Source organism: Tribolium madens, unplaced genomic scaffold, assembly GCF_015345945.1.
Source record: "Tribolium madens isolate multiple individuals breed KSU strain unplaced genomic scaffold, Tmad_KSU_1.1 Scaffold_91;HRSCAF=231;Tcas5.2_LG7, whole genome shotgun sequence".
NCBI classification, from domain to species: domain Eukaryota; kingdom Metazoa; phylum Arthropoda; class Insecta; order Coleoptera; family Tenebrionidae; genus Tribolium; species Tribolium madens.
The window spans coordinates 5,651,675-5,667,445 of record NW_025401063.1 but is presented as its reverse complement, the minus strand read 5'-3'; the positions used below and the strand labels follow the sequence as shown (position 1 = coordinate 5,667,445).

The following is a 15,771-nucleotide window of genomic DNA, read 5'->3' as shown; positions in this document are numbered from 1 at the left end:
AATGAATAAAAAATAAATGAATGTTTCTTCTGAAACTGGCATCAGGTATAAATATAAACCGATCTCTTTGTGTAAGGTGCGCTCTTATTCCCCGATCACCGAACGGAAATTATAATGCCCTGAGATCACGATGAAGATCTTCGCTTAAAAAAAAATAAAATAAAATAGATTTGTGTAAACATGACAGTGTGCATGTGTGCGTGGTCGGTTTGCGCGCCTCCCGTAACTTCGCCATTTCGCCGCAACGCGCCACTAGCGAAGCTGAGCGCACGCGCCTGCCGTTGCCATGGCTGCGAGGCGGGAATGCGGCCGTCGCCATGACAACGGTGCCCCCTCCAAGCGCCGCAGGCCCGGCTGCGCGCCGGGAGGGGGAAACGTGCGAGAGCTGCTGCTGCCCGTGGAGGTACCTACTCACCAGGACTGCCGAGGAAGACGGAGGAGTAAAGGACGCCTCTTCGCGCAGCGTCGCTGGCCGCCCGAGCGTCTGGAGGCGACGACCATTCTCGCCTCGGACACCATTTGCCTGCAAAAAATGAAAACGGTTAAGATGGGCGACGGGTACTCCAAATTATAACATCGATCCGGAATGAACAATGGAATAAGAACCAATGGAAACCGACCTGGGAAGCGGACAACTCCAAAAGGGTTATAATGTTTTGGATAACACAAAACATTGATAATGTGTTGAGGGATGGAAAATTTTTAAAAACACACATCTATTAAATGTGAATAAAAAACGTTTCCGTTTAATAAAAACAGCTAACCGCTTCTTTTTTCGTAATATATTAATTTTAGCATTATTTCATTACAAGATATTATGTATTAATGAAACTACACAGACACACATTATAAAGAATGTCTTAACACAGAAGTTTTTTGCTATAAAAGCATTACCTATAACATTGTTAATTTTTTTTTTAAACAAATACATTTAGTTCTGTTTTTAAGTACCTTAAAGGCAGTATTACCGATTTTTCATTTTACATAAGCATTTTGACCTTAAAACAACTTATGCTGAAAATATGTATTGAAAAAAATAAAAAATCAATAACTACCAATACCCAACATTTAAAATTAGTTAATTTTTGTTAAAAAAACTTTTAGGAAATTTTGATGGCACTGCTACCGCGAATCACTTCTGGGTCATTAACTTCTACGATCATTTTAATAAATCCCGTTGTACTAAAAGAAAAATATTCTATTAATTCCACAAAGAAACTAAAAATGTAATGAATTATTTTATAAACATATATGTTATTTTTTTTAGTAGAAGAACATCACCATATAAAACGATTTGTCAATAGGAAAGATGGTTTCGATTTTTTGTTAATTAAAGAACTAATAAATTAAAATAATAGGTATGTAAAAATAGATACACACTTTATTTTTTAATCGCGTATTTAAATACTTTTTTATTTCACATGTCTCCGACAATTTATTGTTAAAATATCTACAAATACCCATTCGCTTGATTATAAAATTAAGAATAAGTATTATAGCATAAAATGATATTATGCAGAGAATAAAAGACCAAATTGTTGGCCTGTTTTAATTGAAAAATCTGCCGTTGTGATGTATGTAAAAAAAATAAACACAAAAATAATCCGAAATGTCTAGTAATTCTCTTCCTGGAAATTTTCAAAACCCCATTCATTTTTCTATTTTCAAGCGCAAATACGCACGAGACGTCAAAAAGTGTGAACATTCTGTTTTCATCTCAGATAATTTCAAATTAATTTATTTGTATTTTACTTCTGTTCTAAATTTTGCGTTGCCAAATCAATTTTTATTTTAGTTTTTATTGTGTCTCCGACTGTTTATTTCGAATATTAATGTGTGTCTTTACTTGCCAAATTTTTCAGTTTGTGAGTAAAGTAGGAAGAGTTTATCGACGTTTTCGAGTTGTTATGACCGCGAAAACACACGCACGATATAAATTTTGTGGTTAAATAAAATCTGATGAAGCGTAGTAAAACAACAATTCATACTAATTTCAATGTGTAATAGATTTTCATAGTCAAATGGCTATCACAAGCCCGATAGGTTTGTTTTTAAGTGAATACGGTTTGAGTAGGAGGAAAGTGATAAGTTTTCCGACGGTGAAAAACTCTAAATTTGCAATTACTCGCGTATATAAGTCATTGTTATGTTAAATTACATTAAAAAGTTTTTTCTTGTATTAGATTTAATGTTGGTAGATAAGGTATTTATACAATTTATTCAATTTAATAGCGTAAAATTCTTGTTATTATATACTATTATCTTTCATTAACTCCGCACGTGTGTCAGGATAACTATTCAATGCATAGAAAAGAGACTATTTATGTGCTTGCATGCATTTTCTAATTAATAATGACATGATCTTGTCAAAATAGTACATAATAATGCAAGGTTATAGCAGTGCGCTGATATTTCTGCATTATTTGAATAATCATCTTAATGTAGATTTACCGATAATTCAGATTATTGTAATAATAATTTATGATTAATGAAAAACTTCTTTTTTTCGCTTTTATCAATATTTGACTAGCTTCGTAGTATAGTTTAGGCCATTCTAGAACACTGTAAATAATTTATCGCTACAAGTTTATTTATTTGTGTTACAGGTAGACTAATTTTCGCAGGCCTGTGGTAGCGTGTTTTCCTTGATAAGATTATTTTTGTAACTTAATTAGTTTAAAAACGCAATTTTTAATTAGTTTAAATACCTCTGTATTATTTATTCACGCATCAAAAATTTTAAAATGAAAATGATATTTAACGCGTGACATTCTTCAAAAATGTATTTAAAAAAATAAAGTCAGACGTCCATAAAGATAAAATAAGATAATTAAGATTCTGTAGATACTTATCGCGGATTAAGTGTAAACTACTGACTGTTGTAAAAAACCAGGTTTAATTATAAAAAAACGAAATGTGAATTCTGGCTCCTGGGTAAATAACGACTCCAGTAAATTCAAGAAAACAATTTCCATTAATGAGCAAAGTAAGGTTTAAATGCAGAGAATAAGGGATTAGGAGATAATGGTTCAGAATGCTTAATTCTGATCACTACGGCTATTTCACAACTTAAAGATATCCCCGAAAATTTTGTTTTGAAAAGTTTGCTTGTTTTTATTAAATAATTGACCGGAAGTCCAAAATTATGATTTGATATAGCCATACAACATGGGGTACGAGTAGCTGTTATCTACTTACATGCTGTTGGTTGTAGATAAAACTAAATACAATTGTTATAATAATAAAAATCTGTATTTCAAGCACACATACGCATATAAGTATCATCAGCATTTCAAAATTTTAAATCAAAATCATTTCAAAATTAATTAATTAAAAAAAGTACTATTTTCCACTTTTTTGCGGTTTTTCGTTTTTTTGTCTCGACATTTTGTGTTTGTTTCCATTTAAAGTCCGCGTTCGATTTCTTTGCTTCCATTTTTGTCATGTCGCGTCCATATTTTCGTCGTAAACGGGGTCAGAGGGACGGTGAGTATGCCATCAGTGCAAATTAAGTGCAAAACACGCCAAGAACAGTCTTGGTATACGCGCGTCGTCCTCCGGAAGTCGGTGTCGAGTCGAGGGAAGAGGTACAAACGGCAATGACAGGCCGTTTCGTGTAGGCGAATAGTAATCGATGGTAAACAGATGACGGTGTTTCAGGTTCAGTCAATAGCGCCCCCGGCATATAGTCGGGGCAATAAAGAGAGGACCCTCGAAATATCCTGCGCGTATAGAGCACATAGATGATGCTCCACTTTCATTACCCATCGTTCCGAGGGATTACTGTCTAGGCCTTGCTCTCCGCTCAACGGGTGGTCGCTAAATGCGTTATTACAAGTCCGGATTGCATTTACCAGCTCGTCTCCGACCGGAATTTGAGGTTTTCATAGGACAACGTCTTCAGGAAATTGGCCGAGCTGAGGGGTGCAGCCAAGGGGATGCACACCCGTTTTTTTTCCTTTTTTCTAATTTTTTATTAGATTTTTGTCAATTCTGAATTTTAAAACCTTGTGCGTACTTTTGAATATTGTATTAAAACCTTGTGTATACTTTTGAATATTGTATTACAAGTACCTGAGGTTGTTTTTTTGTTTATTTACATGTTTGCTCGAGAAAAATAAAAACCTTTTACTCTCTTCTTTTTTTAATTTCCAATATTTGAAGTAACCTATCCTTAAATTTGAGAAGGAATAAATATAGGTACATATTTTTTTTTTTAATGACGCAACTTTAAATTTTGATTTTGGATCACCACCTGCTGAGTTTAAAAGCTAAAATACATGACTGGGTCAGTTTTATAATGAATTGGTTCAATTTATTTTGCATGTTAAATCATTAATTAATTTTATCTCGATTTGAAACTAGAAAAGTGCATATTTTTTTCCCAAAGCCATTAACCTGCATTTTTTATTTAATTCTACGGATTGTCTAGTAGTGTAGAGACAGTTGATGTTATTATCTTAATTTTGTGTTGAAAGCTGGCCGCGACTAATTGGCGAATCGCGGCGACATATATAAATAATTCGATGCAATTTTGATGTGTAATTGATGTCATTATTTAAAGTCCCGCTAAAAATGAAGAAATGTAAATGTCATAGGAAAAACTTGCAAATGATGAGGCAAAAACCTAACGGATGAGGCACTGCTTACAAGTACCGGAGATATCTTAATAGTTGTTTTCCCAGTACAACCTTCTTTATTTGTAATTAATTTAAATTGAAACTATTAAAAGCCATATAGAAATGTAAATTGTACCGACTCATCCTTAATTATTAATCGTATAAAGAATTTTCTCCGCTACGTTTTTTTTGTCCCTTGTCTTATTAAATGGAGTACTATGCGCCATAAGATCTTGTTTTTCAATGACGTACGTTTAATAATTGTTATAATTATTTATCTAAATTACGTGCGGTTTACGATACTTGAACACTCTTTAAAGTAATTAAGTGTGTTGATGATAGGTGGCGCGCCACGATGTTCTCCAATTAAAATTAACGGGTTCCTCGAGCTTTTATCGATAGTAACCGATTCTTTTAGATTATTTTCGACAATTAATAGGACCTACAAAGGGAGGATTCAAAATGTAATGTTCTAAAGGCTGTAAAACCCAAAAGAGGTAAAGATAACACCAAAACTACTTCTTTTAAATGAACAAAATCGACGTTTATTGCTCACATAACTAAATACTCATTAGGTTCACTTATTTGAATTTTATGCGGACCACTTAAAACATATGTACAGCGTTTAAGACATTGTTTTTTTGGGAGTTTCATTTAATTTTACTGATTCCATCTGAATTTAGTATCAACACCAAATAAAACATACATGTAATCCATAAATTAACATAATTTCCTTGTCAAATTTTGATTGCTATATCCGCCTGTCAGGTTGTGTGTAGGTAAGGATTTGTTTCCCCAAGAGAGTAAGTGCTTGGAAATCAGCGCTCTAATTTTATAGCAAACAGTAGCAGATTTTTGTATAAAAAAGCTCAACAATGCAAACTTATATTTTCCATCTACATGCTTTAATTAAATTGCGAGTTTTTCATTTAGACAAAAAAACATTTCCATTATGTATTCAATGTAATAAATAAACTGATAAGATACTCTCTGGTAAATGGTTGATTTTAAGCTCCGTTATATGTTCGCTTAAAAATTATTAGAAAATTAAGAATGTCAATAGTGATTCTAGCTGTTGCAATGTTTTGCAATTCCAGTGCCTTATTCAGTAGTATGCTCAATGTTTGTCTACTGGAATGTAAAATGATAATCATCAAAATCATGAATCCACTGTTTATGTCTTGTTGTTTGAGAATTGTTAGTAGTATTTGCATTCTTAATATCGTGTTTCTATCCAACGATTTTGTAAATTTTAATAGAAACATGCTAATTTATGATCAAGAGCAATTTAAATCGAAAACCATTTCCGTTCTTCATTCGGCTTATTAATTTTGATGCCACTTCAAATGCGACTCTTTGGGTGCTCATCTTAGACAAATTTATTTAGAGAATTAAACACAAAAAGAAGATAGTTTACTTCTTGTTAAAATTATGTTTTGATGAGCTAAAATGTGAAGGATAAACCGGTTGTTAAAAATTATTTCATCCATTTTAAAAAGTATTCAAATTATTTGTAACATTGAATTTGCCTTAACATCACGAGGTTTCGAAATCTTATCTTCGGGTTATTCGATAAAGCTGTACACTTCAAATAAGATAGAGCTGAATACATTATCCCACCTAATTTAGTAGATTAGAACCAGGATATAAAATGTTGCATAGAAATATATCTAAATAGGGAACTATTTTTCAGCTGTCAACGTATATTGAAAATGGTATATTTTACATCGAAACAAAATAAAATCCATAGACCTTCCTGGCGATGCATGCTGTTAAAATGGTGCGAGAAAAACGATTAAAAAAACGTTAAAAAACTGAGTTTAAGCAGAGAACGTTCATTTTCACCATGATGCTCGTTTTCGCGTCGTCGTATTTGAGAATTGCAAGTTTCGCGGGGGCGTCAGCGAGTTGGCTGAGTTCGCCGCAGCATCGCTCTGTTCTCCCATTGGTCGTCGTTCGCCCCTTCAGACATGCATCCGATGTCGATTCTATTCGTAAATCAAAATCTCCACGGCGAATCCACCCTTTTACTGACCCGCTCCCGGCATCAACCAACCCGAAAATGGCAAAGCTCTGCGTTGCGGCCGCAATCGATACAGGAACGCGTAATCGAGGAAGCTATAGTCGATCGAAATCGTCAACGATTTGACGTTTGACCCGGATGGTTGACGGACAGCCGATGCGAATTTCAAAGGTTTTGGCAATGGAGCAGTGTGTCAGCTTTGGCAGCTGCAAAAAGTCGGGTCGAAGGCCGACTAAAAAGCGACAGTAATAACGTTTGATTTACCGGTAATGATTTATCACAATTTGCGCGAGTGACAGTGTTCTCGTGGCGCGCATCGTTAATTGGCGCGAGCGGCTTTAATTAATTACGGACGTGTTTTTGAACGCGATTCGTAATTGACCGACAAAACAAACAGCGTATACACGGCGTTGCGAAATAATTGCAACGTATTTTATACGAAATATACAGGCGCGACCTACGACAACAAGTCCACGTCTAGTACGTAAATCAAGGAGGCCTCGACCGACCTCCATAGCGACACATATATCGTCGACGCGCACTCATATTTCAAATTTTACATCCAACTACCGTTCCTGACCCGACATTCAGCTCTACGAAAGTGAAATTGTTCACAAACAACGGATTTTTTACCATGAATGGACACTCTATGACCTTTCTGGCAAAGTTCATGGGCTGGTGGCAAATCACCGCGATAAATACATTTTTGTCAAGTTTCATGATACATTTTAATGCACGATTGGTAATAAAACTAAAGTACCATATAACGGTTTCTGTTTTTACAACTAACTCCAGTTTCCTGCAAAGTTTATAAGTTTCTCATTCAATGATTCTATAATGTGCACTTGAGAGGAGACGGCGCGGATATTTTATTACGAGCCAAATATTTCGTAAATATCATGAATGATAAAGAAACGGGTTGACCTCATTCAAAATCAGCCAAAAATTACAACTGCCAATACGATTTTTCAAAGCCACTTGTCCAACTGTCACAGGGGTCTATTATTCTCTCTTCGTTTCAAGCTATAAAAATATAAAACACTGTTGAAAGTACCGCAATTTGTCATTTTTAATACCCTCCATTATTTGACAATTTTTTAAAACTGTTCATTTCTAATTAACTAGTATAAACAATATAACACCATGTAGCACTTTTATCAAATTTCTAAACTGTGAACTATTCTGTTTATTTTATAAATCAAAATTTTTATCGAAACAAAGACTTTAACAGGAATTTCCCAAATTAATCACAATTAAGCAAATTACATTATAGATCTTATCAGCACTTGTAATTAATTTAGTTGAAAATAGTAATCTTCAACCTGTTATTTGCGTCAATAAGTCAAGTCGCATTAATAATATATGGTTCAGGTTTAAAAGGTGCAAGTTTTTGCCTAAGCGGTTGGCTCTTTCGAGTAATGTGGATTATAAGCGTTCAATATCAAATTATATGGAAGCGAGTCTGGAAAAAAGCTTTCTTTGTAGACAGTGTCGTCGAAAAAAATATTCTGTGATGACATCGTGACCTTCGTAAAATTGCACCTGGCTTTCATTAAATTGGGTCTTAAATTGTGCGGTAATAATCAAAATTGCAGTAAAGGTCTCCAAAAAAGATTGGATCGGTAAAGTAATGGAATAACATGGTTCGCCATGCGGATTTCATCCCCATTCCGGTGTATGTTTTTTTCGTTTTGCTACCACTCCAATATTAAATTGCTGTCCGTTTCTTCGGTTCTAGCGTCTGGTCATCGGCCAACCCATTTTCGTTAATAAATTTTATATGTAGAAAAAGGCAGAGCACCGCGGTGGTCAACCGGTTAGGTATGTTTTTCGGTGGATGTTAAGCAAAAGACACGACGCGTTTTTAATTTGATGGGAGACGTATACAAATAGAGCAATTTATTCGGAAAGAAACGTTCGGCAAAATTTGTAGACACAGCTTGCTGGGATTCAATCGCGGCCATAAATATGACGTGCGTATAGAGATGTCGCTAGGTCTGCACTCGAGTTATTGTGCTTTTTACGGCCATCGTCAACCGCTCTGGTCGCGAGTCGTCTCTTACATTTTACTGCACTATTCCATCTCCCATATCCACCAGATTTATATCCACTTTATTGCGAGTGAGACTACATAAGTAATAATAAAAAGTAGGAAAGCCGTCGAGGTGTCAAATCGATAATGGTTTTAGTTTTTCAAATGATTAAGGTGGGAACGTTGTCTTTACTGCCGTTCCCTTCAATTAAGCTTCGGATTCCGTCGCCGGCGTCATAATTGAAGAATCAGGAACGGTCGGGGATGATCCCGGGCGGTAAATTTTATCGCTATGGCCATTTAGAAGATTGCAGGCAAGATGGCGAAGCATCAAGCGGATGGATGAAGCATCACGGCGTCGCGACGGTGAAGTTCGTTCGTGTAGCAACGGTGTGCGCCGACGCCGATAGCAAATCTATTTCAGAGATGGCCCTCCTCTCAATTTTGATGGACATTCGAACGACCGCGCCCTCATTTCCGGCAACAAATCGCGTCTTTATCACCCCTTCACTGAAGTCGGCCTTTTTTAAACAATCTTTTCCTAGCTGGCATTTTTTCTTTAATATCAGTTAAAAACAAATAGTAAAAGTCCTTCGGGAGGAAGTGTCACAATAGGCGTGATAATTGGCACATCACCATCAACTGGTCTTCATGATGACTGACATAAACATACCAATCAATCTACTAGATGTAGTAAAATAGACCATATAAAGCTAGTAATTCATTAAATAAACAGATCTGTATCAGCGTCATACGAGCATTTTATTGATATGGATTGGCGTTTTGTCGAGATGGACATGTAGGTGATTTGTTGGTGTCTTTGGAAGAAAGGTCAAGGTTCGTGTGTAAAATTGGTTGAGCTCGGTGCTAAAAACGGCTGTCTGCTCGCAGGAAATTTCCTTGGAAGGAAAGCCGTAAACTGAGGCAGTTATGCAGAGGTAAACGATGTTCGGACAGATTTGAGACGGGCAGTAAAAATCAGCTGATCGCTGTGGGGATTTTGTCGAAAAGCATAATAAAAACATTTCGGGACGTAATATAATGGCTCACATAAAGTGACGTTTTGGAGAGATGGGCGCGGACCGACGGCGAGAAGGAGAGAGCGCTACCGTCGGTTTGATATAGCAAAAAGACCACTACAACAAACGGTGGAAAATCAATAGCTCTCTACGTCATAGGCCGCTCTCGGCGCATAGGATGGGCTGGACGGGTTGATCCGGCCCTCATCGGGGGCTGCACTTTATTTATTTACTTGTTTGCTCTCGAACGGCATATAAGTGCAGTTGCAAGTGAATTTCAAGAGGGAACTCCTAATCTGCCTCGACTAATGATCTTCCCACCGATCTTGTTTTCTAGTTGGATCTTATCTTTGAAACAAACGTATATATGGCGTCCATGAAGACGTTGAAAGTTGCAATCGATAAACGGAATGGTCTAGGTGTAGGAAGTGACTTGCAAAACGGTAGCACCTGGACGCCATGGGCGCCCTCCACGCCACTTTAATCGACGTCCCTGTCAGCTGCGGCCCATTATATTAGATGAACTTGCATTTTGTGACATGCGGTTGCATTAGCACTCGACGAATTATTAATTATAAAACAACCGGGGCTAAGACTCATGTATACCATAGAAATGGAAATTAAGTAGACAATCATATGAATTTTGATCGGGTTGTATAGTATAGCAAGGATTAGAAATGATGTAATGGTAGTTTGGGAAGTTTGCTAGTCGTGGTGGTGTATCAAGGTTGGTGTTTCGTGCAGGTAATTTTGCCTGTTCAGGTTTAGGTATGCGACCACATAGAAGTTTCTCCTGAATTTAATTAAACTGCGCCTCCGTTGTTTTGGTCTCTTATCAACATTGCATCATTGGCCAAACAGACGTAGGTATATCAAGTTAAGGGTTGGTATAATCTCGCATTCCATCACGTGAGTGTCACTGGAGTGTAATTAACTAGTTTTCCTTCCTGCTGTTTAGACACCAATTGTTTAACTACACATTACGGCGTCGCAATTAAACCGACAGAAATTCTACCGGGCGGCGCTCCCTGTTTAATTATTCAATAAAACCGTTCCAACTTCATTTTACCCTTTTATAATAGCGACCGGTATGTATACAGTTGTATAAAAAAATCCACCCGACACGATGTTATTCGCATCAGAATTCGGCCGTTCTTTGTTATGTGTAATGAGTGACAGGTTTCGTGTTTGTGGATATTTGCATGTAAATGAATGTTAATATCTGACTGGTTTTAGGGCGTTATGCGATAGCAGGGCGCTATATCACAATTAAACATTGTCGTATCGATACCGTAATTTATGAAGCGCGAGCTAATGTAAACATGGTGGAGACGTCGAGGGCCTCATTATGCGTTTAATTAGATTGATTGGAACGAAAGCGCAGTTTCGGAAGCGGCGAACGGCACCACCTCTGACAATATGGCGGTGACTGCGTCGGCACAAAGTGTCGTCGAGTGTTGTGTGTTCAAACAAAGTTGGTGAATGGGGCCCTCGTAACCGCAGCCGAGATTATAAATTTATTAGTGACCCGCGTAATAACGCAATCACTATGTATATGCGAGACCCCAGCGTTTGCCTTTTCTTTACCGAGAGGGAGGAACGGCCGTAAAAATATTTATTAGAAGAGCGCGGCGGCTGGTGGTTATGACTCGGGGAGCGTGTCATTGTTTTGGGAGTGCATTAAAATCTGTTTAGAGACAGCGAGGGCACTTTAGGGGACGCCCCTCACCAGGTCCTAGGGGATGCGGTTAACAGGTGTATCGCATGTCCGACGACACATGCGACTGTCATTACTGCCAAAGGGCAACGAAAAAATTACATTTTGAATTTAAGTCGTGGTCGACTCAACATGCCTGGTGGCCGTGCAATAATAACAAACCTGTTCACCTACCACATGTTGTGATTTATGGCTTCGCGCCGCTAATTGTCCACTCCAAACTATTACGGCTGGAAATCGATACATTATGTAAAAGCGAGAGTTGTTGAGGATTATATTTTTAGAAAAGTTTGATTTAAACCAAAAGCTTCATCTTTATCGAATCAACTTCTCGAGACTTTAATAACAGAGGATTAAAACGAAAAAAATTATTAAAAGAGGTTCATCAAGACGGGTGCCTCGTCGAAACAAGATCATTATCATACAAATACTGTGCCAGTAAAAACTCGGAATATTTTCGGTGTGTCCGTAAGTCGATCCTTGCTCATTAACGACGACGAAAGGGGCAAAAACAGACTCTGAAAGAAGATAAAAAGCCATCGCGAATGTCACGGACTGACGTGTCCGGGGAAGAAGATAACGCCGAGCGGGTCGACTGACAACTTATAAAGTGTTGTCAGCTTTTTAGCGACTACTAATTACACCGGGGAACTTGCCGAGGTAACAGACAAACGCGCGTGAAATTCAAACAACGCCCAGAAGAACGTTTACAAAGCCACCATTACGTATTCCGACAATAAAACGACATGTCCATGGACTATAACTTTATATGCCGTTCCAATTCGCGATACATCACTCCTCATTCCATCTGTAACACCAAAAATTGTATGCAACAAATGAAATCTAAGTTTTTTATTTCTGGGATTTTTGCTGCGCTCTTGGTCATCCTTCCTCCTCGCTCTTATTATTATTAATTTAGTTTTTTCGAATGTGACCCGTATGTTTTGGGCTTCTGTGCACGTCACACATCCACCGACCGCCGATCCGCCGCAAATAGATTACGTGATCCCATCTCAGCCATCTTCATGCACCACACGTCTTGGTTCGGTCGCAGGAATTGCAACACGTTACCGTATTGCCTCCCCTAAGTCCTCATACCCTTCGCGGTTACGCCCCATTCGCAAATTCCATCAATTCCGCTAGACGAACACATACGAACGCATTAAACACTCCACTTGGCCCGAAGAAAAGACAATTTATTACATATATAAACACAATTTAGATTAATTTCAACAGAAACGTTTTATTGTGAATTATTCCGGTACGGCATACAACAAGAGAACGACTAATAAATATGATTCGATATGTACGATACTATAGGTCTCTACTTTACCCCTAGTGTTGCTGAGGCACAGTCAAGTGGAAGGGTTTCGATGAACTAAACCACTTACCCATGGCGTCTGTAACAAAAGAAAAAAAATAGGTTCATTAAAGAGTCACTAACATGTTAAATACAGGTTCTACAGTGAATGTGCAGAATTTTAAAATAATTTTAAAGATCTACATGGGAACGCTTTAAATAGTTGGCGCTGTAATAGCGAACAATGGATAACTAGCTATGAATTCTCAAAATTATGATGTTAAGTTAATTAACAATCGAATGAATAGGTGATGCAAGTCATTGTGTACAGATGCAGGCTTCATGTCTGAACCACTGTAAAATTAAATGTAGCAGGAAAGTTGATTAATTCTACATACAATTAGTATTAAGAAACTGTACATTAGTCTTTTGTGGGGCTATTAAAACATTTTGTAAGTAACATTGTTTAATGAACTTCATGTCTGTTGCACTACTCGTGGTATAGCTTTGCTTTTGACTTAATGTAGTTATTGTTGTAGATGAGTTTAGAAATTGAATATTGGCTGCATCTGAGGCGTGCGTGTTCTTTCATATCCGCGGTGCTAAGTTTATGACCATGGCACACCCATTTCTGCCACAGCTCATTTATTTTTTGCTTGGTCGGGTCTCTTTCTCCGCCGACTCATTTCGAAAAATCATTTCACTTATCGAGTAAGGGTTGTTTGTTAATTACACATCAAGTCAAAGACCCAGTTTAATTAAAAGTATCTGGCTACCTGATGGCCACCTTATCCGGTCTTTCGAGTAGTGCAAAACGGTGTTTATGCCGATACGATCAGCCGCTGCGTTACCCCCCCGACATTCCATCAAATTAAGATCAGCATTCAAATGGCGCTCGAATGCAAATGTCGCGGAATAATGCAGCAGCGAGCATCACAGGGGCGTATATGTGGCAAATTTCACAGAAAATTTTATCGGTGCTCAACAGCCACTACGGCGAATTTATATTATTGTGGTAGACGATTTCTGAGATTCCTGAGCCAGGAGAATCCTGCCGCACGTCCCTGGACGAAACGGAAGATTGAACATTCCATTTTTCTGGTTGTGCTAAAACTGGTCTCTGGCGTTGTCATAATGCCGAGGCGGCATTCCTCGACGACGAAGCCTCTCAAACAGTGCTATTTACCGGAACAGTTCGAGATGTGCTGAATGCCAAAAATGCATTTGAGAAGTGAAAACAAAACGCGTTTGCAATTATCGAGGCCGGCCCTGTTATTCCTTCGCGTCAACGGGTGTCCTTGCACCTGAAGGGGCCAATTACCAAGTCAACACACTTGCAATTTACTGGATATTGAGACGGTGTTTAGCCAACTTAGCGATGTCACATTCAACAGCAATTATTACCCAGCTCTCAAGCTCCTTTAATCCCCACACGGACAGGGTGCATTCTCCACATAAGCACATTATTTTATATACATTCGATTGCGTTTAATTTTTCTCACAACTGACTCAGTTAAAAGTTACTTCGCAATTAAAAAGGTGATACCTGTAGCCGTTTATGTTTCGAGTTTTGAAAGTATCGTCCATCATGTAATGCCAGTGTCAACTGTTTTATAAAAATAGATCAAAGTAGTTGGTTAACGTTAACGAGCGGCTTGGAAAAATAGAATATATTGTGTAAACGTTGTCAGACGAAGAATATCCATCAAATTAGACGTTGCGCTGGTCTTTATCAGTAACATTTGCTGTAGTAAATATAAATTACGGTAATAGGTAAGATCTCTCTGTAACAGAAAACCTTTTATGTGGTGTTACATGCTGTTAGTGGGTCGAGTCTAGAAAATGTGATAGATCGAAGTCTTAATGAGCAATCCGTGCGTTATGTAGTAATACCTATTTGGTGATGTTTCGCGATAACGAAGACTATTCTGTTGTCTGAAATCCATTAAGAAATTTGTCTCTGATGTTTCGTTCGCCAAGAATTTCGCAAATTGAATGTATCGTTATCACGGCAGTGGAAGCAGGCTTCTCGGAGCGTTTCTTGGGTATTGTGTTGCGAGTGAAGTTATAGAGCAAAGACGCGGAGCGATTCGTGAAAGGCCGAGACGTGGAGGTAATAAATAAATAGCAGTATTCCATTGTGCTTAATGGTCGTCGAGGGAAAGGACGCTTTTGTCTATCTTCGACGGGCATCTCTAAGATATATACAAACTGTCGGATTTGTGCGGTTTTGATAGAGATGTATCGGGTACTTGGCGCAGCAGGAATCCGGAAAAGAAAATGTTCGCTTCTGATTTAGTCTTGTCATCGAGTGGTGCATTTATCGATTGGCTCCTCTTTATTACGAAGGCTATTATGCGGCCGCATTAGGCCGAAGTGCTTTTAGACTTAAAATATGGGAAAAGTTGTAAGTACGTCTAATGCGGACTGATAGATTCGAAGCCGCGATCATTGAATCGAGAGAGCAACCCCACCCCGATCAGCGGCAAACAAACACCGACTTCCTAGAGTCTCGACTTTACGAACTATAAAATTGTCGCACCCACAAAGAGATCAAACGCGCCGTTATATATTTATCTAAGTTTTATGATTAATTTAAACGGGTACGCGTATTATTTCAGGTTGCTTCTTAAGAATGGCTTTCTTTCGATGCGGCTTGGCGGCGGGTTTACGACGCCTTTGTGGTCGAGCTCGACAATGTCAACAATTATGTTCCGGGTTACGTGTGTGCGAAGGATCGATAACGAATCGTCCTTTCCTCCTATGTAAAACTCATCGGAATCAGTTTAATTCGGCGTCAAGTGGTCCAAAGAGACTGACGACGCCGTTCGGCCCGTCGGAGAGGTCATTCCGGAGCTATCTTATTGCCTTGCCCGTAAAAGACACGATACGGCGCGCGGGATTTGCGGTTAAGGCCGAGTAACGACCGGGATATAAACTTTATAGCGCATTACACATTCGACACCAGTTACCTTAATAAAATACTCTTCTGTGCGCGAGCCGCTCGTCACAGGAGGATTTTTTCATCCACTTCGGGATTACGCACCATCCAGAAATTTCC

General features: G+C 38.2%; 1 protein-coding gene across 3 annotated transcripts in view; it reads right to left on the bottom strand.

Moving 5' to 3' along the window:
- Positions 1–15,771, bottom strand: part of LOC123010624 (homeobox protein homothorax) — an 84,028-nt gene that overhangs the window by 19,433 nt on the left and 48,824 nt on the right. For all 3 annotated transcript variants that reach the window (XM_044407661.1, XM_044407658.1, XM_044407660.1), the window contains 2 exons: positions 12,802–12,810; positions 416–523 (listed from right to left, as the gene is read on the bottom strand). In XM_044407661.1, the coding sequence (XP_044263596.1) occupies positions 416–523; positions 12,802–12,810 (117 nt within the window). The remainder of the gene's footprint in view (positions 1–415; positions 524–12,801; positions 12,811–15,771) is intronic.